Source organism: Seriola dumerili, unplaced genomic scaffold (genome assembly GCF_002260705.1).
Source record: "Seriola dumerili isolate Sdu_G_001 unplaced genomic scaffold, Sdu_1.0 BDQW01000216.1, whole genome shotgun sequence".
NCBI classification, from domain to species: Eukaryota; Metazoa; Chordata; class Actinopteri; order Carangiformes; family Carangidae; genus Seriola; species Seriola dumerili.
Window position 1 is genome coordinate 2500969 of NW_019174471.1, and position 24931 is coordinate 2525899.

Genomic DNA, 24931 nt, shown 5'->3' on the forward strand with positions numbered 1-24931 from the left:
GATATGCAGAAAAATTCATATTGCGATTATTTTTGGCAGATATTGCGATTTTGATTTGAATCACTATTTCAGTTGGAATGATCATTTTTGCATTTCATTTTAATTGACAAATTTTTTAAAATTATGATTTTTGTTGGGGCTTCTACCAAAGAAACATGTTCCTTTACGTCTGGATATGATTGGATATTATTTGTAGGCTAACAATGCACAACAATGTTGAGACACAATTTGCAGCTCCTGTGATTTGGATATTGCACTTGGCCATATTGCGATTTCGATGATATTTTTCATTAATTGTGCAACCCTAGTATATACAGTCTGATGGTTGACAAATTCATATTGTCATCTCATGACATACTCTATATCATCATATCACTCATCCATAGGACCCATCTGTTTAAAGTTTAGTTTCAGTGAAGCTCTGAATCTCTCATTAGACCGATGTTCACAAGCTGTTTCTCCTCATACACTGTCAGTATAAATTGATAATGATGTTGTTAGACACACACGCACACATGCACACACACTAGATGGACCCTCTCTGGTGTCATCATGCACTGACCAGTATAGAGTTTCATCTGCTAAGGTAATACAATAATACACACAGGAGAATTTACCCTGCAAAGCACGACTGGTTATCGATGCATGCTATCCAAATAGTTTCCATACCAACAGCCATCATATTAAAGCTCATGTACATGTCTGAAAGAATTTGCATCATCGCCTACAAGCTTCACTGCGTCTTACAGAAAGCGTGCCATGGTAGGTTTTATACAATTGTGTGTATCACGGTATTGCGTGTTCACTGTGGTCTTCTAACACAAAGGATGTACTTTCTGATTAACATTTCTTTTTTTTTTACTATAAAATACATTTATGAACACGGTGCTGCAAGACCTTAAAATCAGTAACGACTTCAATGAAACTCAAAACTCAAGACTACATCCCTGCCAGCAGTTAGAGATGTCAGGGTTTTCCAGCTTTCCTTTACCAACCCACATGCAGGGTTTGGAGGTTGCATTCACATGGGCTTCCTTTGTGTCATCAGGATAAGTGTTGGGCTCAGCTGCTGGTTGCTACTGCCCATCTGTCTTTCTGTCTGTGTGTTCTGGTCAGGGTCAGGTCTGGGTCATCTCGAGGACTTGCTTCATCACTCTCAAGGGGATCATATGTCCACATCGCGTGGGGAAGTCTACAAGTGAAGAATAGGGTGAAGAGTGGTAGAGGCTACATCTGCTGGGGGTGGAGGAGAAAACAGAGGTTTGCTTTTTGCCCTTGAAGATGCATGGACTCTGGTCTTTGTGTAGAAAAAAAAAAAGTGTTTTTCACAGCTTTTTGGGTAAACTGCTCCTGCATTTTGTCTGAATTGTCACCGTGTCAGTGTCTTCAAGGCCCAGTCGTGTATTGAAGCAATAGCTGACGACACAGGCTGTGATGTATTATGACTATGTCAGAGCTAAGAGATGTTATTCATAACGCTCCTGGGATGTGACCAGGCCACTTGAGGACAGTCAGAGATTTGTCCTGAAGGCACTCCAGTGTTGTCTTGTCTGTTTGCTTCAGTTCATTGTCGTGCTGAAAGGTCAACTGCCCCCCCCATTCTAAGGTCATGTGCACTCTGGAGCAGGTTCTCTTCAAGGACCTCACTGTATTTGGTTGAATTCATCCTTCCTTCAATTCTGAATTCTGAACCCCCCCCCAAATAACATGATGAGCAGTGACTGGTGTTCACCAGACATGGTGTTTGGAGTTTCCTGGACTTAATGGCTCAAGTTGTGTCCTGACCTGCAGTGTGTTTGTGGGACTTTAAGTGTGAACCTTTCAAAACTAAGTCCAATGAATTCAAATTGCCACAGGTGTCGCCCTCCAATCAAGTACCAGACACATCTCAAGGATAATTAAAGCAAACAGGAAGCACCTGATCACAGTTTGGAGGCACAGTGAAATGAGAGATTTTAGTTCTTGATTTTGAAGCAATGTGCTAAATACTCAAACATTTTTTCACTTGAGTATGGATTATTGAATGTAGATTGATGGGTAAAAATGGAAATTTTATCCATTTAAAATTGAATATACAAAAATAAATGTTGCAGAAAGTGAAACAGCCTGAATTCTCTCTGGGTATCCTTGACTTTTAGAAGCCATTCTACTTCTGATTTAAAATGTCAACAGTAACATTAAATACCAGTTCAAACTTTCTGTCTTCTTAGGACAGTGTATATTCTCCAAACTGTATCTGTTTTGCACTTTGTGGAATCTCCCTGGGCTGATGTTGGTATTCAACAAAACATTCCCACTGTTTTTTTTTTTTTTTATAACTACTCCCTTATTCACAGGCACAGTCATCATTTAAACCTGCCCCTTTCATAACTGCTTCTTAAGAGGCCATGACTGTCTTTGGGCATTGTGTGGGAGGGCAGAGGAGGGGGACTGGGGACAAGGGAGCATTGAGGATGCTCAGTGGTTTGGAATCCTCCCGCTGATGGACGGGAGAGCCGTCACCCCGGCTGATTTACACCTGTGTTTGTGTCCCGTACAGGAGGAGAGGTGAAGAGAGGGCATGGTTGTACCCTGTGTGTGGTGGCTTACAGGAAGAGGTGGCGCCAGTGGCTGGCATGGTGGCCAAGAGACAAAAGTCTGAAATGACTGTAGGATTTGATTACTGGATGATAAATGTGGTATAAAAATGGCTGTTGTGTTTCTGTTTTGGCTAGAAACACATTTCATCCTGTATTTGAGTGTAAACCACAGATGGGGCTGCATGATTACATCCTCTCCTCTTCTCTCTGTTGCATCTTGCTTTTTTCATAAATGGCTTTGCTTACATGCACAAATAATGCAAATATTGAGAGTGTGTGGACTTAGTCAATGCTCTAACTTCTGGAAACTTCTTCCAGATTTAATTTTTTCTTTTTCAGTCATCTGGGATCAAATTTCTGTCCGGTTTTGAATGGACACAGTCTCACTGCAGGGCATCTTTTTATTGCTTTAGTGTGCAGTATCTGGCAAAAATCATGCAGCACCACCAGCAGCTGTGTGACATCGAGTAATTGTTTGTTTTCTATCATAAGCAGCTTAGCAGGAGGATTATCAGTTGCTACAAGTAATGTTTTTGTGGCAGAGAGGGGGGATGGCTTGTGTCTTACTCGCCGAGCCAAAACACGAAGGTTGAGTCTAGGGATGCAACTAAAGATTTTTTCCGTTGTTGATTATTTTTTTGATTAATTGATTATTTGTTCCATGAAAAGCAGCCATCACAACTTCACAGAGCCCAAAGTGACATCTTCAAATACTTAATTTCTCAGACCAACAGTCCAAAACCCCCCTATTTTATTTACTATCACTTATGATAAAGAACAGCTGCAAACCAGCAAATATTTGACATTTTTGCTTGAAAAATGACTGAAAAGTTTAATCAACTATCAAAATAGCTTCCAATTAATTTTCTTTCAACCGACCATTTGCTTAATCACCTAATCGTTACAGTTCTAGTTATGTAATTATTCCATCTCACTCCCAGGTCCCTTATTGTCCTGGCTGGAGCGCCTGTGCAGCTGTGAGAGCTGGGCATGACTCTTTGAATGTATCGTCAAGGACAAAAATAGTGAAAATACAAAAGGACAAAAGAAAGCCTCAGTGCTGTTCAAATACCTGCATGTAGCAGCTGACTGACTGAAGGGCAGGACTGAAGGGCAGGGACAGAGATTTGAATTTTTCGCTCTTGCTTTTTTCAGGTATTTTCTACAGCTTTTTACAGCCACTCTGCAGCATCAGGAAACTGATACCTGATTCATTTTGCTTTGGTTGTTGAAACAGGCCAAAATGGACAGTGATCCAATTACATTTGTATTGGAGCCAGAATAGCTCAGGATGTTTTTTGCATCACAGGACAGAAGAACTTCCATGTGAAAACACAGCATTTCAAAAAAGCCATGTCTCTGGGGATTAACAAAATAAAAGCCCTATTTTTAGTTTGCTCTATCACTATTAGATGGTAGTTCTGTAATGCAGAAGCTGCTGCTAATTGACACAATTTAGCTTTTACTGGGTTACTAGGTCTGAACCCTTGTTTTGACCCTGTACCTAAATCTGTTTAAAACTGTAAGTTTGGCAGTGCTGTATTAGTAAATCACATCGCAAACTATCACTTATCACTATTACTTTTTGTCTCTAGAGTCACACCACATATATTTGGGTCTTCATTGCCATAACTTAATCAGGTTTCCAACTTTGACCATCTTCATATTTTCTCTGGCTGTCCTGAGGCGCTATGATATCTCCCATCAATAGCTCCCATCAGTCCCCCACCTTTCCCCTGTTTTAGCCCTGACCAGAGCCCCCCTGGTGACACAGAGGACTCATGACAAGGGCTGGATATTGAACCCTTTAAACTTTCTTGATACCAGCCAAAAAACAGATCCTGCACACTCTTCCGATTATAAACAAAAACCCTACTGAGCTCTTCCACGTGATGATGAAATATGGTTCATAAAGTGAGTACAAGTCATAGACATTTTTATTTTGACTTCAGTTTTGTATCTCAACAGCTATTGGAGGGATTGGCACAACATTTTGTAGAGATGTTCTTGGTCCCCAGAGGATGAGACCTACTGACCTCTGTCATCAGCTGTTGGTTAAATCTGGTTCAGACATTCCTCAGTATATATTGCAATAACTTTGATGATTCCTTCATTTTTTTATGAGGACAGAAACGGATGACACTGCCATGAACATCAGCTGTGTTTTGTGTTTAGTACAGCCTCACAGAGCTGCTACCATTGCCGTAGAGTAGACTCTCTATGTTAATGAGGATGTCCTGAATTTGTCTTTAAATGATTGTTGATAAAGATATTTACTATACGGGACACTGCAACTGAACTTTTGGACACATTATGGAATATCTTTGTCATTTCTGTGCTGCACTTTCTTGTCAACAGACAGATATATCTGAAGGCTTTTCTCATGGAGGTCGGCCTGACGTGACCAGTTTTGTGCCTCAAGTCTGCAATTTTTAACACAAATGCTTCTTTCCCCTTGTTCTGTCTCTCCCCTCTCACTCTCTAGCCTTCGACCGGCTCTATCAATTATGCATCTATTAATGGGCTCACTTCTGCTTCCCACTGTAGTCCTGTTAACTTGTCCTGTAAACACACACAGCGGGTGCATGTGTGTGTGTAAACGTGCAGAGGAGAGGGTGTAGGCCTGAGGTTACCCTCTCTGTTACATCACTGCTTTCTTATCTGTTTTATCCTGTCTGTCCATATGTCGGACCAGCTGTGTTTCTGTCCCGCGTCTGCCCGAGCGCTCCAGGTACTGATTCACTCCAGTAATATCTGGTGAGGATGTAGGTTACCCAGCAACACTGGCATTTAGGAGGACTTCCAGATTAGTGAGGCTTATGGCTACCTGCTGCTCTCTCTGTGCCTCTCATTGCAGGTGCATTGCTATTTGCTGCACAAATCAGTCATCTGGAAATATGTCATTATTTAATTAATGTCAGAGGAAGGTGGAGTTGTATGTATTGTTTATATAGAGGATTAATGTGTTGGCCTCTCCCTCCCTATAAATAAATACAATTTAATTCAGACATGTTGGGGCCTGCAGGGCTTAAGTAAAGCAGTAAAGCACTCACATCAATGATTTTTTTTTTTGATTAAGCAAAGTGTGTTTTACTCCTCTGTTCCCAGCACCACCCACAATCCATCCATCCTCTTGTCTTTCTGTCCTCCTGTTGAGTTTATAAGATAAATAATTCTCCCATTTCATGTCTTAAGATTAATTGAACTGGTCGTTGACAATTCCATGTGCGACTCTGCTCACTGTGAGTGTGTGTGTGCGTGTGCGTGCGTGCGTGCGTGCGTGCGTGCGTGCATGCGTGTGTGTGTGAGAGAGAGAGAGGAGTACGTGAGTGGCGACTGATAGTGACTGTGGCCTCCTCTCCCTGTTAATGGGTCAGAGAGAGACAAAGAGCTGCTGTTTCTGCATGGGAACCAGAGGGGAGAGGTGGGAGGAGGACAAAGATGTGGAAGAGGTGTTAAGACGAGGAAGTGGCTAAGACAACAATGTAGGGTTGTAAATAATGATAATAGTTATTATGAATGAATTATTTTTCATTGTATTAGTTTTATAGTTTTATTCTATTAAATGCATCACAATTCCTTATAACCCAGAGCTTTTTTTGTCCTGTAAATCTTTATTTATTTTATATCTTTTTCTAGTTTTTCTAGTGTGGCATGTCAAATTTTACAAATGATTCTGCGCATGATTTATTTATTTATTTGTTTATAATACTGTCATGTCTCTTGAGATCTGGCAGCGCAAAGTAGTTACCAAAGTCACATAAGAGCACAATGTGACACAATTCGTTTATTAACATTTACATACAGTATAGCACCATGAGGTAGGACACTTGACTATTTACAGCACTGCATGTGATTTGTGCTAAACAGTAGGAAGTATTATTAAATCATCATTAAAGAGTTACAGTGTGTAATCATGCTATTAAAGCAGTCAAGGTGTTGATGTGACAGGTGCTGCAGAATCATTCTGCACCAAAAACCAAACAGGCTGTTGTACCTATATGGCGCTCTGCTGCCCGCCTGGGTGGCCCCTCCTTGGGCTTTAGTAATAATGGGGCCCTGGCAGACAGAGGATGAGATTACTGGTGCCCATCTTTACTGGCACCCTGATGCACATCTGAGGTCATGAGGAGGACACTGACAAACAAACACATACAGTTGTGCACACAAATACACACACTCCCAAAAAAGCAACAACATAGACTTAACACTGCTGCTACTTTCCAAAATATTTTTTTTTCTGCACAATATTCAGACTGGAGGTTTTTAGTGAGCTGATTGCTCCATCTAGTGGCCATTTTTTGTCACTACATTTTAAGAGGTTACTGCACTGTACCGTGTGTACTGTGAGCAACATATCTGATTTTGGTGCTGCTCCATAAAACAAGTACAATAAGTAAAGAATTATCAATTAAATACATTTGAATTTGAATTTGTGTTCACCAGAGTTCCCACCAAATATGGACATTTCAGGAAATATACAGTTACAGGTCTGTATCAGGGAATTTCTATGTGAATGCAGGGTGTGTAATATTAACACTTCTTTAGCCCTTAACAGTTTTTCTTTATATAAAAAACAACATAAACAAATTGGAAGGAAAATTACTGTAAGGCCCCTGGAAAGCGATGTAAAGTCTCAGTTTTTTCCAGCGTCACACTGGTTAACACTGTTTCTTTTTGTTTATAATTGAGTTGTAGTGTGAGGTAAAAGAGGGCGGAGCCCTGTGAGCCTCGAGGAAGGGAAAGAAACTTGAGTTTCAGGTCTGTTCAGGTGAGCTGATGCACCTGGTGTGTGTGTGTGTGTGTGTGTGTGTGTGTGTGTGTGTGTGTGTGTGTGTGTGTGTGTGTGTGTGTGTATGTGTGTGTTTGTCTTCCTGTATGGGAGGTTTGTTTGCACTGTAATAAGTGATTGGGAGTGCTTGCTGCTGCGTCTGAACCAGTGTTTCTGTTGCAGGAAGAAAGTGATCTGGTAAGTCCCAGGCTCCTGCAGAGCTTTTGTGCCTTTTTCCTGGTTGTTTTCATAACCTGTGTTAGTGTACCTTCTTCATTTGTTAGATCAGATGTGATTGGCTCTGCTCACTCGTAATCGTGCTTTAACAGCTTCTTTATATTGGTGCATGGGGGTTTATGTGGTCACAGGAATGCTTTAAGGACAAAGTGACTTTGACCCTCGACTGATTTGTCTTATAACATACTCATCTAGTTTATATTGATTAACAACTTAAAACATCACACATACAATGTAAATAACACCAGAATAACCCATTTCATTATTAAAACACACATCTGACCTGGAGGTGTGAGAATCAGGAGATTGAGCAGATGTAAAACTGCATAGCTCGTTTGACAAACCCACAAGCAGTCATTGTAACACTCAATAAATATCTTGTGCACTAGACTTTTAGTGCATCACCTTTGATTTTCTTGGAGCGCCCTGACTCATATTCTCCCACATCAGTGAGCCCTGAGTTCCTGAAAAACATCTTTCCATTTCTCTTGTAAATTAGATGAATCTCTCTTAAATGTAATTTTTTTATTTTATTTTTTACAATGAAACACTCCAGCCTCTTGTGTGTTGAGGTGGCTGAAAGGGGAGAATGACTTCAGATGTTTTAGGGCCTCTGGAAGGACAGGTTGAGTTAAACACAGATTTATATGTGGTGCGTGTGTGTGTGTGATCAAAACACACGTACATACACATAAGCAGATGTATTTTATGTGGAAAGACTGGATGCTTATGAGCAACACGTGGCAGAGTGCTGATTCTGTCTGAGCTGTCAAAAAAATCCCACCTGAGACCAAGAGAGGAGAGCTCACTTTTCCCATTTCTCTGTTAACCTCTCACATTGAACTTTTCTTTGTTATGGGTTAATAGTTTTCATTGATATTCCACATTTACTGCCCTAATCTGTTTCCATATGCTTTTCAGTCGTATGCATATACTTCTTCCTATTGCTCATCATTATTACTGCTCCTCCACAGCAGTCAGTCATTCCAGGAACACCACGCATGCCAGGTACCGCCGAGTCTTAATTTAAGCAGCTCCAATCCCTTGTAAAGCTAACGGCTATTAACAAGAAGTCGTATGGCTCGCGCCTGAAAACACAACCGCGTCCTGCCAGCGTCACGCGCCTCACACTTAATAGGAATCGACGTGGTGACATTTTGGCAGCGCTGGGCCAAGGCAGGAGAAAGACATTATTCAACAATCGTTTTTCCACAGAAGAAACAGAAAAGGCAACGGGCTGCCTATGCAGCCCTGGCATCAGGAGGATTTCTGATTTTCTTTTCTTTTTTCTTGAAACGGTATTTCCATTTCAAAATGTCATGTGGATGAACATTCCCCTCAACCACAGTTTAATACACTGCAATTATGCACAGCCCATTGAAATGTAGTTCCACTGTACGTCTGTGTGTAAATGAATGTTCGCCTTTACCACAGTTGGATACACTGAAATTATACTCTTATGATTGTGTCATGTATGGTTGTGTGCATGTGGCTGTAACTCTATCTACTTCTGTCTGTCTGACTTTGCACTTTGTGGTTCCTACAAGCCAATATGATGTAGAGTAGCTGAAATACAAATTGATTTTACATCCAATCTGTCTTCACAGCTACCCCACACCAACACCCCAAAGCTGAAGCTCTCCAATAGGGCTTGAAGTAAAAGAACATAGTTTTCCATAGAAGGAACAACTTTATTAATTGTTTAAAATCTACATGGCAACGTGTCTCTCTTCTTTCTGTTTAGCCATTCCAAACTCCTGCTTTCTGTTTCTAAACACCGTCACAGCACAGATATTTGGATGCTTGTGTGCTCTTTATGACAACCCTTCAACATGCAGCGCTTAAAGTCTAAGGCCTTGGATGCTTGCAGTGGTGCAGGATTATGAAGTAGTAGGCAGTGGGCTCAGATAAAAGGATAGGTCTTCTGAAGTCGATCTAGGTAATAATTGGAGATTATTACATTTTATTTTTTGCATTTTTCTAGAACCAGTTTTTTGTTAATTTGTTTTTTAAGGTGCACCCAGATGCAGTTTTGAACCACAATGATTTATTGGCTTCAATCGAAGTCTGCCCACTGTATTTGATTCTATCAAGTTTCAAAACTGGCATTGAATGTCCAATCAGATTTGTCATTTTTACCTTGATCAAGGAGCTTATGTTTTCACCCGTGTCTGTTTATTTGTCAGCAGGATTACTCAAAAAAGTACTGAACCGATTTGCACCAAACTTTTTTTCTGGTGTATGTTGTTTGACATTTACCTTGGTGACTCTTTCAGTGCCCTTTTAGTCTTTACCTATTCATTGATCAGATATGCACTCATTTAATTCATAATTTTCAGTTCAAAACTATATCATTTAGGCAAAGTTAAGCTTGTGTTTAGATTTTCTTGATGAAGATAAACTCACATCCAAATGTCTTAGATGCAGTTGTGTTGGACTGTGGCACTTAATTCTTTAATCATCCAAATATCGAGACCGAAATGTGAGAATGATCAATAAATCATTAGCAAGAGTAGTGTGCGGGATGTTCTTCTTTTCAATGCTTGTGTCTGTATAGAACTTTAAACAAAACATTGTTTTGGTATCACTACTGGAACGCAGGTATTGCATCAGCTCTAGTCTTGAAATGAAAATGACATCCAGACCTCACAAAGTGCGACTTCTGGAGGGCGAAGTAGCTGAAGATTACAGAGATCCATGAAGACAAAAGCAGCCGCACATTGGTCAATAAAACCTGATCTCCTTCATTTTCCAAAACACTAAGATAACAGCAGAGCTAAATCTTCATAATGTTGCAACAGACAGTACAGAATTGGTAACATGAGTAGGTGTCACACAGGCTGCTATAGAGATCTATCATCTGACCAAGGACCTCTGTAGATAAACTCATCAGATTGGAGTGAATCAGCAGACGCTGAAGCTGGTGGATAGCTTTGGAGCAAACTGGTCCTTTGAGCTGTAACCAGAGCAGGTGTGACAGGGGTGGCTTTGGATGGGTGTCTGTCATGCCATGAAGAGGATCAGTGTCATTTATGGTGGCCCAGTAAAAGCCCTGGCCAGTAGCTGACCTTCCTTTCACTCGATGTTGGACAGTCCAGAACAGAAAAACCCAACACCCCAACAGCACTCCAGGGAGGTTTTGGTAGTGCTGAGTGGCAGAGTTGACCTCTGCAGTGTTATCATCTGTAGCGCTTCCTGTCCAGGTCCAGATGGAGGTAGCATGAATGCAGAACCATTCCACCCAGTAAACCTTGTGAATGATTTGGAGCATGACATGTTTTTCTCCTCGTTTCTTTTCCTGATGAGGATCTTGTTGCCTTTTGGCCAATTGCTCTGATCTTTCCACCGTCCAATCCACTCTTGGGAGGAAGGAAGAGGCAAAAGATTTAACAGTAAAACCAATATAAAGTTCTAAACTCAAAGCAGACTTGGTGGTAGGGCCTTAGAAGTGACAGGTCTTGGAGTGTTTTTCACTGTCAGTCATTCACCTCCTGACACTGTTATTTCTCTCACTAACTTCATCAACATCCAGCTGGGAGTGAGACGGCTCCGCCCGTGCTTACCCCAGCTGGACGGACAGGTTTGTTTTTGAAAAGAGAAGAAGAAAAACAGTCTTCTACACCTCTCTGTTTCCATCCTTCTTTCCATCCTTCCACCTATCAATCCATCACCCTGAGCTATTTTCTCTTTAAATACTAATTCGACCTCAGGTTTCACACACTGAACAAGACTAAGCAGACACAGACAGCGTCTCGTGACATACATGCATTCAGGTCTTTGTTCAGAGAGGTGCTTCAGGCTATGTCCCAGCTGGGTTTTCAGGTTGAATACTCCTGCAGTAGTGCAAATTCCCATTAGATGGCGGCAGAGCTTTGTGAACAGGTCAAACTACACAGGGGTAGAAGGAGGAACATCTCATGGCAATTAAGCGTATCCCATCTCTTGTCCACATGGCAAAGTGTCCCTTTACTCCCTCCAGGACCATCTGATATTGTGTGATCTGAACAGGCACAGTTAGAGGATTCTGACAGTGGGGAATGTTTCTTAAAGTCTGTCTGTTATGATCCTTTTGGGCCATGTTAAAAGTCCCAGGTGTTCCCGGCTCTGCAACATGCTTCCTGGCCCTCAGAAACCTCCCTAAATGGAAAGATGGATCCTTCCACAGATTGGGGAATATGTGGTCATTCCCCTTTGAACACAACAAAAGGCGAAAGACTGATATTACAGTGCGGCATACCTTAAGAGTATTCATGCCCCTCCTTCATTCCTGCTTCCCTTGTCTTCCCTCAAGTCTGTCATTCCAATCACAAAGCCTTATGACAAAACCGTGCCATAGACCTCTCTCACTGAAACACTGAACTGATTTAGCATGGGTCAGTTGTCTTGGCATGAACTCAGTGGCTGTTACGTTCGGTCCCCTGTTCAAACCGTCCTGCTGGAGAGATTTTGTGGTCATGGCTCGAGGCGCCGCTGCCCTTCTCTGCTGGTCCTCTTAACCTATTTTATTGAAGTACACAAAGGGTTGAACAGCTACGAACTCCGATTTCACCAGGTTTTTCGTTTGTACTTTATGATCATGAAAAGCTCAGGCAAACGACTGACAAATCTGGCCTACAAATTGTTGCTGGCGTGACATAGTAGCAAGCGATTTGGAATTCGTCTCCCAGATCACTTCTCGTTGGAAAATCGATCCGTACTTAAGTGCTGTTTGATGAATGCACCATATTTTGTACATCTCAATCCAGAGGAGAAATATTCTTTTTCTGATACGCTCTCAGTGGCTTGCTTACCTGCTCACTCAGGCATCTTCTGGACTGTCTAGATGTTTTTTCCACAAGGCTCCACCTGGGGTCTGCTGGGCCCTGAGGTGAGTTCACATCACAGTATGTCAGACAGGCGTGGTAACATTTTGCTACGTGGGCTGCCGCCTTGACTGATTTGAGATTCAACCTGTGTGTGCCTGTGTGTGTGTGTGTGTGTGTGTGTGTGTGTGTGTGTGTACACATGCAGGGCAAAACGCCAGGATATAGTCAGTCGTGCAGCTGTCAATGTGGGGGCTGAGTGAGCGATTCTTTACTGAAAACACATTTGTAATGATTTTCTGATCCGCTATTTCCTCACTGAGATGGATGAGATGTCATTTCAGACTTGAAGTGTGTGTGGCTGACACCAACTCACCATTGAAGGGGGTCCCAATGAGCTGGAAGAGCACAGGTGTCTTGGCTCTCCCCGTCTCCGGCCAAGCGGTTCTGCGTCAGAATAACCATAATGCAACGTGACTCATTGTCTGCCCTGAGCCAGATTTTTACAACGCTTATCAACATTGGAGACACTGAATGTATCTTACGTCTCTGCTGCTGTTTAGTTGAAGAATTTTCTTCCAGTGAAGTGAACTGTTAACAGGACCCACAAGACCCTACAGTTTAGGTAACTGAGTTTGATTGGACCACGACTCATGGGGGCTGACATATAATGGATCATTAAGATGCATGCTGAAAAGGTCTTAAAGACTCATACCTAATTGTTTTCCATTCTCGTTTTTTTAGATAAAGCCTTCACTCTGGCAGGACTTAGCTGGACTCAGGGACCTGTTGAGGTTTCTACTGGCCTTTTTTAAAGTGCCTGCGATAAATGTAGTATACATTGGGAAGAGGTTCAATAAATTTTGACGGAGTCACGGCCAGGGAAGGGCAGATTACCTGGGGTCGAGGGCATCCCCCAAGACCCCTCAACTACTAATTTTTCAGTTTACATGATTTCAGTTTACTTTTTGCAGCACCTTGTTGACAGCAGCTGTCACAAAGATACACAAAGATACATTCATGACTGACAAATTCTTGCGTAGTTTGGAAGCCACATTACATCAGATACTCTCAAGTTATGAGTTTTTTTCTATACTATGTGTAAGTCTCTTCAGTCTTACTGAATAGACTGCAAGTCAAGGTGTCTGGACGGTGAAATTAAATTGACACTGCATTTAGCTTTCAAAGCTGGTAATATTGTATTTTTTACACAGCTACGATCAAGTCCTTTCAGTGCATAATAAGTTTAAAGACCCCCAGGTTCAGACAGCCTGGGTTTCATCACATCACAAACCTAAGGAACCAATCCTGTCAGCTTGCAAGGTTGGTGGGCAAGGCTAAATAAACCTGAAACCTTGTCAGTACAGAGAGCGAGAGTTTGCAACTCTCAGAAACTTTCATTGTACGTTCTGCCCAATTATGTCTTATCTTTTCAGGGTTTTTCTAAACTGAAGTCAGGTCTATAGTGAGCTAAGTCTCAGGCACTCATTTTTGTGACTTAAGTCTGACTCCAGTTCAAGTCTCTACTCTGCACTGACAATGTACAAATTAATGCATTGTAAATGTTTTTTCTGTGTTGTCTTTCAGGAGTTTATTGTACCCTACCGTGTGTCCGCACATGTTCATCTGCTGCAGGGGGAGATTTCAATGAGCCACAGACTTTTTATTTGTGTTCTACATCCCCCTTTCTTCCTGTTCCTGCTCTATCTAGCTTTCCAGTTGAGCGCCGTTATTTACGAAGCGATGCTTTTCCACGCCTGTTTGATATTTCACAGGTCTGTTGCATTCGGTTGCTTACTTTCCCCTAAGTGGATAAAGTTTCCCTTGTTTCCGCTGGATGCTGAAGAAAGTGCGGGATGGATGTGTGTGTGTGTCTGAGTGTATATGTATTTTGGCTCATGTACAAAGCAGGATGTTCAGCAGCTTAGGAAAAAAGTGTTGGGTTGTAAACACCCAGAGTCAACTGTGAATGTAGTGTCAACACACACACACTCACTCAGTGAGTCATTCACTGTCAGTCGTTGGCTCACCTACACTCAAATCCATATATTTGCCACTATGGTAGATATTCATATCCATGGCTACCGGTAGCTACAATATCCCATAACACACACTCAAACATAGACACACTGCACAGTAGCTGACTGACACGCACGTGCATGTGGCCATTCTGCCATTTGACAAGTGGGCTCTAAAATCTTGTTCTCTTGCAGGGCTCCATGGCATAAAGCCTGTCCTCAGATTCAGCTGGTCCCTGGGGAAAGCTGCCGAGAAGCCCACCACTCTGACGTCCTGCTGTCATTTTCCACAGCCTGAGGGGAATCAGGAAGCAGCCGGCAGGAGCCATGCCTGCCCTGGCCACCGGAGCCGGCCACGAGCCAGGTACGTACCACTCAGCCAGGAACACAATCTGTAGTGCAAGGTTTTCTGCACATCACGCAAAACCAGTAAAATGCATAAGGTAATATTGCAAGTATACTGCTCCTGTAATTCACATTTTTACGTCCTACATCAGTGCACAAACAGAAGAAGAATTAATACAAGCACCAAGCGTAATCCCAGCCTTAAAATGAATATATCTTCTTCAGTTAGATGTCAGTATGGCCTGGTAATGTGCCCACAACTTTAAGTGGTACCTTGATTTAATATCCAATTAGAAAATGAATTACTCTTAACTTGCCTGAGGCTGTTTTTGTTTGACTGTTTTTGTAGCCTTTCTAAAACTGTGGTTGGAAAATAAACCAAAGTACATTTTCACTTCATTTTGTGCCCAGCAAAATGAAAAACACACTGTTGCAAATTTACAGTTTAAGAACACAGAGCAAAAATAATGTCAAGGTATGAAAAGTGTGCTCCATCTCTTCTTCTTTTTCTGTCCTCTGTTGAGAGGAGCGTGTGTGGATGAGTGTGTGATGTCAGACTGAGGAACACGTCAAGCTTGTCAACGCCGAGACAGCTGCCAGAAATCACCACCTCTCCCCTCAGGAACACTATCCTCCTCTCAGTCTGGCTTAATGGCCGGCTACATCATCACATGCACACATATGCACACAGATGCGCACATATGCACATACATGCACACACATGCAAAGGACTCAACCCAGCGAGCACAAAAGGACAAAAGGAGGACAGACGTTAAGTCCTGCCCTGATGGATAAAGAGTGTGTGCGTTACTCCGTCCAGACTTTTAACAGAGTTACTGTAGCCCCCGTCGTCCTGGAAATTTGCACAGACAAAGTAGAAAGCCAGACCGTCAATTACGATTAGAGTCATTTTGGGCAATTACCGGCAAGGGCTCAGGTTTCCAAATAAAACACGTCAAGACTCCTCTGGCTCATCTCCTCTGCTTCCCCCTTGATGGTCCTGTGAAGTTGTGTGTGCAGGTGAAACATGATGAACATTATGGATGAGCGTTAGGTCACTGGTCTCCAGGCCCGGTGACCTCACAAATACCTGTGGCTGGCCTGGCATCGGGACTCCCCGGCACTGTACCAACGTTGACACAGAACACTGGTAGTATTACAATAATGCTGTTGATTTAAGAGATAAAATTCTGTCAGGATGATGGAAAATATGTCGCATTCGTGTTGTCCCTTAAAACACTAGCCTTTCAGTTCCATCTGTTCTTTGTCAGATCAGGGAGATTAAACATCATGTTTATCTAATTATCTGTATTGGAAATAATATTACCTGACCAGTAAAATCCTCTCAGGTGTAGACTTAAAAAAACAGTAGAGGAAAAGTGAAGAGAATATGATTGGTGAGGGCATCAGAGTGTTGGTTTAAATGAAAATTTGGAAATTTATGACTTGATCCCAAATCCTCCTCCAATTAATATCACTTATCATATCTGCTATTTATTCAATATTAAGATTTTTTTATTTAAGTAAGCAGTCATTTGTTGACCAACACATATGAATGTTTCTAGTCTTATCGACCACTCAAAGCGCTTTACACTACAAGCCACATTCACCCATTCACCCACACATTCATTGAGCCCATCTGCTAAGCGGACTGTGCTTTTCTTTTTTTTAATTAATAATAATTGCAATAATAATAATGATAGTTTTTTTTCACAATGAACAAAAAATAGAGTGAAATATAATAGAAGGAAACTATAATGAATATAACGACAACCACACACACAAAAAAACAAAAGATAAGGATAACATACTGAGATAGGGACAAGACAAAAAAAAAAAGGCCAACATGTCTGTGATGTATAGAATGCTTGAAAGTTTACAACAATGCCTGTCAACCGGTATTCCAACCAAATGTACTTCATCTAATAGTTTACTGTTAGTTGTATGAGCTGGAAACGGCATTAAACACTCGATATATAAGAACGGTACCGCCCCCATTTCATCTGATAGTCCTCCACCTTATCAAGCAGCTGAAATGATCATAGTTCAGAGCAGCCAGGTGACCAAGAGAATCACACACACACTGATGATAGGACAGGGCCATTCAGGGTTCAGTATCTTGCCCAAAGGCACTTTGATATGCCGACTGGAGGAGCCAGGAGTTAAACCAACGACTTTCCAATTAGTGGATGATTCTCCAGTTTAATAAGATCTTTTTCTCAGCAGTGGAATGGCTGGGCCTTCAGTTTTTCTTTTTTGGATAATTCCTGTGCAGCCCTACACGCCAGCAAGCAAACAGCTGAGGACAAAGTGAGAGATTTAAATTCATAATTATTGATTTTGAGTTAATGATTTCTGCCCTGAAGGACTTGACTAGTTGCCACAAAAATAAAAAATATTACCAGATGTAATTGTGTTTGTAAACCAGAAAACTCAGACATATTACATGTGTCTTGCCTGTCAATTTGTGCCTCATGTACAGTAAAGAAAAAAATGTCTGGCACAGTTAGTTATAAGAATGAGGCAAATATTTGTAAAAGAATATTAAACATATGGATTTATTGAGGTGGCATCAAGCCATTAGTGCGTCTGTTGATTTATAGTGGTGTAAGATTTAGTGTGTTGATTTTCAAACCAGCATTACGATATTGTGTACTATCAGGCAGTGTTGTGAATTTATTAGATAACTGGAAGACTTGCACATCAGCTCCAGCAGGACTCTCTACGTGGTTCTGGAGCTTTGGCGTGTAGGTAGCAACACCTCCACTGACAAGAAGCATAAATCCACAGAGGCCAACAATACCTCGTCCACGTGCAGAGGCTGCCAATAATTACAGAGACGTTGCTGCATCGTGCCAGAACCTTAGCTTCTTTTCTTTAGAAGTTCTGCCATCTGCAGACCCCTCAACACCAGCCTACACACTATACACACACACACACACACACACACACACACACACACACACACACACACACACACACACAGAAGATGAAGTACCGCGCTTAGGCTTTTAACATAATGGGAGAAATATTATCATTAACATAACTATTCTTTAGTAGGAGAGCTCCTATTTCATCACCAGATTTGGGCAGGAGAATATGTAAGTGTGTGTGTGTGTGTAGATCTTATTAAAATGTTCATTATTGGAGTGTTTGGAGAGCAAACACATGGGCAGACAAATGGAGGGCACATGTAAGATCATACCACCTCTCTCTCTCCTGTCCTTCTCTTTCTCTCTCTCTGTCTCAGCCCAAATAAACAACAGGTCTCTGTATGAAGTGGAGTCTAATAAATGAAACCAAATAGTGAGAAAATAAACTTGAAAAACAATAAAATGTTGGAAAACTGGGCTTAAAATGTGACCGTGGGGAGTGCTGGAGAGGCTGTCGTGGTGATTGGGTTACTGTGGACTCATTTCCCTGTGTGACTTTTAGGATTTTTATAAATGCTTTGGAAGCAGATTAATAACAGGGTTTTAGTTGATGATGCTGGCTCTGCTCTTGGTGCTTGAAACATTTTGTCTAAGTGTATCCAACCTCTACGCTTCATCCTTCAACATCCAGAAAACCCTGCCTCATGCTCTTAAGAGGCTGTGATGTGACATTCTGTTGGCTGCTATTCCTGGGATCCTCACACACAAACACACATTAATTCATATTCTAACAAGGTGACCAAGAAGAGAGAGAAAAAAATGTGTTTTTAATTGTACAAACACGTCACAGGGCTGATGACATTCAGACCTCTGCTCGGATTAACCTGAACACTCTGTATCACCCCCAGCCTCCCTACTTCCATTAGCAGAGCTCTGCAGCTGCTCTCCAGGTCTCGTCTCTCCTCCAGACAGCTGCTGTTTAGTCATTTCTCCTCCTGTTCAACCCTGATGGAGTTTTGTTGTGGGCTCAGTCGGGGACAGATAACTGTTACGCCTCCGCTCAGTTTGGCTCGGCTCATCTCAGTTTCAGCTCCCGCTCAGGGATCCTCACATGGACGAACCCAGCCCACTCCTCTGTCTGCTACACAACATCTATCTTCTTTCTGAACTCCATTAGCTCCAAGGTTAAGTTTTAATACTAATACCGTTCATACTGTGGGTTATAAATTTCTATCGAGCACTGCATCACAGCATCACAGGATGTCCAGTCAACCTCAATGACACAGCGATGCCTCCAGGCCAAAAACACCATGAAGACATGTGCAGAGACACAAAAAGACTGATGTAGAAAATAGGAATGGACGTTTCATTTCAATATTAACATGTAGTCTACTGCATACACTACCATATACTATATGTGTCCAAGCATTTCTCATTTCTCATTTGGTGAGGGTTATACAGTAATGGCAGCTCACTGTCTGCAGATGCTGAACTTTGTCAGTTGCTCCTAATGTCTTTCATCAGAGACCCTCAGACACACAGCATCTGGTTTATGCCATTGAGAGGTCAGTAAGCCTCCTGGAGTGAGAGTGGGTGTTTTGCTCCTTGTAGCCCCATTTTATCCCTGCTTCTGGAGTTATGTGATTACAGTCTCCTGGTGGAGTGGTTCCGTTGTGGGGGAAAGGTTGAACGGGGTGACAGTGGCCATTTAGAGCTGGAGACATTAGAACAAACTTAAATCTTTCTCAGATTGTAGTGGGCGATACCTTGCTGCTTCTAGTTTTGTGTGTTTGAGATAATACAATATTTTTGTTTATTGCTCCTGTCTCCCTACAAGCATGATGATATTTCCAGGAGAGCTGGGCTGATATATTGACTAATGTTGGTTTATCACAGCTATATTGGCATCTACATGTCAGCCAATATGTAACAAAAATTCAGATATGTAGGATATAGGTTGTTCCTCAAAGAACACTTTTACAGTTTTATTTTCCCATTGTCCTACTCAGCACATTATCTTGGTCACAATTTTAAAGCTGTCATATATAGTTATCATTATCAGTTAATCCGTGGATCAGGTGGGCTGGGTCATAAAAATTAACATATTCATTAACGGCAGATGGTCTGCCGGTCGGAGGAAAATATTAATTACATTCTAAAATGTGAACATATTCTAAGCTTCATTCATCGCCAGGCAGGAATTAGACTGTGCTTGGACTGCTGAACTCGTCATGATTTATTTTTTATTTTTGGACAGCGGCCAATCATATCATGAGCTTTTAAATTTTGTTCAGGAAGTAGCAGTGACCTTCAGGATTTTAATGTCGGACTGTTGTTAAAATACCTGTTGCTAGTTTCATTTTACCAAAAACTTTTACTTTAAATAAATGTTCAATTATTTAAAACCAGCCTACTTCAGTTTAATAAGTCACCATATCACCATGCATAATATCCCACTGAGAAATAATGGTGATGTGTGATCGGGTGCGGGTCTCTAAATCGTGAAAAATAATTTGTTCAGGTGGGCGGTGGGTGAATGATTTATGCATACATGCGGACATCAATAACAGTGCTGCTATCCACTGTACCACCATGTATTTGATAACTATATATTGTTATAAAATTCTCTCAAAATATATTTTGAAATCAGCCTCAAAAATCCATTATTGATTGGGTTACAACTTCCAGTTATGACCAGTTAATTATCTCTGTCTCTCTATATAACTCTCTACGAACATCCCAGTAAGGTGGGTTATCAAAAGAGGGTATATAAAAATGTATTTCTTTAATTAGATGTGCTTTATGGTCGTGTTCCATTTGGTTAATTTAGTGGAAGAGACATTCATTGCTATGATAAATTAAGTGCTCGTGATGTGCTACAGAAATCAGTTGGTGTTACATAACGCTAACAGTTTGCTGACACGCCATCCCCCCATGTGCCATTACCTTCACTACATAGTGCCCCTTAGATCATACACCCGTGACTAACTAAAATCCTTGAGCACACACTCTCAAAACAGCCCCTCTAAAGACCCTGATGCCCTTTTATTAACCTCATTAAAGTTAACTGTGTTATTCCAAGCTGTACCTGCATGTTCTATCAAGGTTTACGGTCCCCGCACAGCATTTAAAGATAAGGGTGGTTCAGCCATGCACAGCTGCAGAGGAGGTGGGCGACACTCGCATGAAAGACTACACATGGAAATCTTTCGACGGGACAACTCTTTTACCAGATACGCTAATAACTTACTGGCTGCATCTGTGCATGTTTGTGCGGGAACGATAGATGAGCGATTCCAGCCATCTTATTCTCTCCAATCCTGAACACCCCCTGTCGGAGAAGGTGATGGCTATATAATGATACCGGGTAATGAGATGCAGATATTCCTATGGTGAAGCACTCGTCATTGTGTCATTGCTCCCACACATACATACTCTTGTGTAGGACAAATGTATACATAGAAACACAAATCTCTGAATAATATGAGCAATATGATAAGAATATGGCCATATTGTTTTTTTTCTCTGTCAAGGTTAACAGTAAATTTTTCCATCCTGATGTCAAGAATCCTGAGCATCTGGCCTTGGCCGGTTTCAGCTTGTGGGAGACGTTGGGGAGGGTTGGGGGAGGACTTTTGTCTGCGCCGGGGGTTGGGGGTGGCGGTTCCTCTGGGAGCTTCCAGCTATTTGTCGTGGTCCCTGGCCAGTAGCCGGCTGTGTGCCGCAGTGATACAGTACCAAAACACAAGGATTTGTTGCCACTGGAAGAGCTCCCTGTTTCCAGTTACATCAGAACAAAAATTTCCACATCATTTTACCAAAAAAATAAAAACACTGTCAAAGGAAGCAGATGTAAAAGAAAGAAATCGAGTGAGTGTGACTGAGAGAGGAATGATGACTTTTATTTGTTTGAATACGAAGAATTCTTTCTCTTTTTGTCGAGGTAGGATGACATCCTCCACCATTGCCTTCCAAAGCACACAGGGTACTAAATCGGTCATTGGCGGGCAGGACATGCTCACTTGCATTAGAAAGAACCTGAAAACAGCTTTACAGACCATGTGCTCTGTTTGACAACCAGGCAATGGGATATTGAGTAATAGTCTGCAACTTTGAGACAGAGACAGAGAAAGATTCAAAGTTAAAGCACAAATTTTCATAACTGCTGCTATTAATATATGATCAAAATGAAGGCTTTTAGGTGGGATTGGCATGTCTGCCTCTGATATCCCTGGAAGCCTTGCTAGAAGTAAGTGGCTGGCCACAGCTTTGGACAGAACATGCAGGCCTGTTCCAGAAAGTCTGCTGCTGTTCCATTGCCACAATAAGCAGAGGTGGCAGGTCATTTGGATCTGGCTGGCTTGTTGTGGCTGCTGTTTTTTGTCTACCATGTTAGAGAGAATCTAAGCTTAGCCGTCTTTGACTAGGCCAAACAGCAGCCTTTCATCTCCATCTGGGGAAAGAGAAGGTTCTGGATGACCTCTGCCAAACTCGGCCTCCCCACAGACTTCAGCAGCATCCAACAAACACTAGACTGGCACTCTGCTATACTCTCCATCCTCCTCATCTCATATATCTGTCTTTATCCATAATACTGTCTCTGTCATCATCTTTTTGTCTGCCCAGATATTCCCAACCTTTCGTCTTTTCTTCATGTTCTCTCCCTCTTTGTCTTTCCTTACATTATATATCATTTGCGAGTTTTCGGGAAGTGGGGTAGGAGGGCAGTTTAACTACTCAGACTTGGACAAGATACCAAGTTCCCTTTTAGTTACTTCATTCAAGCCCTGTTGCAGGTGCTTCCACTCAAGCCTCGCTTGTCTGCCGTGTGATTGTTAAAACTGTTGTAGCTGAAACGCTACTGGCTCCTCAGGTGGTGGATGGACCCTGCAGACTATATGCATTCAATTATGTTGATTAGACTTGTCCTTTTGTCCTGAGCTCTGTTTTCAATGTGTTGACAGCCCTTTGAAGTATGAAGGTGTGACGAAGCATGGAGCACAGGATGGAGTGAGGCACTTAGTACGTGATATTCAATGGCATGTTGGAAATGCGATGCAATAAAGTAAATCCTTTTTGAAAAGCTTGGCCCGTTCTGGCTCTGAAATGCAACTGAGATAAGGTCCTGCAACCTGGATTCTTTTTACTTCCCTCAATGAGACATGATCTCAGCAAGGGCCATGGATTCTTTGTAGGCCCTGAAAAGACTCACATTCAGGGTTCAGCCCGCGGTAGTGATACAGTCGATATATGATTGGAGTGACGGTTGATTGCACCTGGATCGGCCCACAGTACTTGAAGTCATTTTTCCATGCCGTGGAGCCCTAACTAACATCTTGCAAAGCCTACTCGCTCCTTTTTTCCCCTCTCAAACGATGGAGTTAGTCAGAGACCGTGACGTTGAAATATCATCGAAGATGATGTTGGAGGGCTCTGTCCCCTGACCTTTTTAATGTGGAGAAGTGGTTTGGTCTTTGGAGCTGGTAATAGGAGGCTTGTGGGCTTGAATGGAGTGCAGACTCCTGCCATTGCGTTCCCGGACCAGCCTTATACTGTATATTACCTCTCTCCACGCTCTTCCTCTGTCTCCCACTGTTATGTCCCGAGCAGAATGCTGCTGGACTCATTGCAAATTATGTTTAAAGATCACAGCATCTGCTCAGCCAATACATCTTGTAATACTATATAGTTTTATGTCTGGCAGTTGATGCCACACTAGTCAAATGGTCACTTAATCCAGACAACCAACACTGCCCCTGCTTTTCCATGCTCCTGCTACTTTAGCGGAAAGACAGTTTTACAATTGGCCCGGCCCAGGTCGTCCTCAGGACACAACAGAAGCTGCATGGGGCCAGTGGACTGATGACATACTCTGTCCTGTCCAATGATGGCTGTGAACAAGGGGCCCTAAACACTTCTCCTGTCGTTTGGCACCTGAATCAGGTTAAATCTGTCTTCCCACCCACTGTCTGTCTAGAGTTTCTCCCTTCAGATGAAACTGTGTTTGCATAAGTACAGGAATTATCATCACTGTAATTATTATTTCTTGCTGTTGCAGGGAGCCGTGACCCGTGGTCTTTTCATGATGCTCCTTCTCATCTTTATGTTTAGTGTCATCATTCTTCTTCTGTCTGCACACGTACTTTAATCAGATGTTATTTATGTCAATGTGTATCTCAGAAGATGTGTCCCTTTTTCCCTTCCCTCTCTGTCTTTGACTTGTTCTATTTTGCTTCAGGCGGCCTTTCATCCTCTCTCAAATGTAGAATAAGGATATTAATGAAACCTCAAGTGGATTAGGCTGCACAATCTGCAGCTGCTTCTCTTGATGCCACCCCTGTCTGCCATCATTTTTTATGTACAGATGGCTCTCTATCACGTTCACACGACAGTCTTTCCATACTGACCTGCTAAGAAAGCTCCCACATATCACAATTCTCTTCCCCCAGCAGTCTGGTGAGCCTCATGAACATTGTGCTCTCTATATGTTTCCAAAAGATATATGAGGAAGGTCAATAACTCATTCAGCACCTGGGAGAAAGTGCAGGAGGGGGGCAGGAGGAAAACCCAGTGTTCATTTCCTGCATTCAAACAAGTTCATTTTCACCAGACGGACGCACAGTTTGTCTTTCTGTATGTAGTTCGGTTAAATGAGGTCCCTCAGCTGTACAGTCCAACACATAAAATTATGGACAGAGCTATTTGTTTCCCAGCAGTCTATGTGCCCCTACTGTGGTGTGTAAGTAAACAGTGCTGTAGTTACAATGTCATGGCGAGGGTCATATTTTACAAGCATCCAAACTCTGTGTTGTTAGATTAGTCCCTGTAATTTCCTCATCTTGCACTGCTCTAGAAAAACCCCTGAGGTTGTTGACCTATGTGACTTGCAATTTGATCCATATTATCTGTAATGAATATCATTGTATGGGATTTTTTTGTGTTTTACATAAAAGGGACCTTTGAAAAACACTGTTATTATCTTTAACCACGATGGAGGTGTGGGCGTGAGAGGGGAAGTGCTGTTTGGCAGTTAAAGTGGTCACTTCCTCTGTACGGGAAGCTTCGCAGGCACTGGCCTCTCCGGTTTCTCTGAAGGCTCTTTCGGCCATCCTGCGCAACATCGTGCTGGTCTTCAGGACCTCGGAGCCAGGCTGGTCCAGCACTAGCCACAACAGAACGTAGTAGTCCACTACAAGACAATGCCAGGTCCGCTACACACAGCCGCCGCACGAGAGGGTCCAGAATAGTCTGGCCAAAACAAATCAAATGAATCCAAACCAGACTGCAAGAAACAAGTCGGTCCACC

General features: G+C 42.2%; 1 protein-coding gene across 1 annotated transcript in view; it reads left to right on the plus strand.

Moving 5' to 3' along the window:
* mpp7 (membrane palmitoylated protein 7) overlaps window positions 1–24931 on the plus strand; it is a 136502-nt gene that overhangs the window by 19875 nt on the left and 91696 nt on the right. The window contains exon 2 of the mRNA XM_022754137.1: window positions 14603–14771. Coding sequence (XP_022609858.1) covers window positions 14735–14771 — 37 coding nt within the window. The 5' untranslated portion in view covers window positions 14603–14734. The remainder of the gene's footprint in view (window positions 1–14602; window positions 14772–24931) is intronic.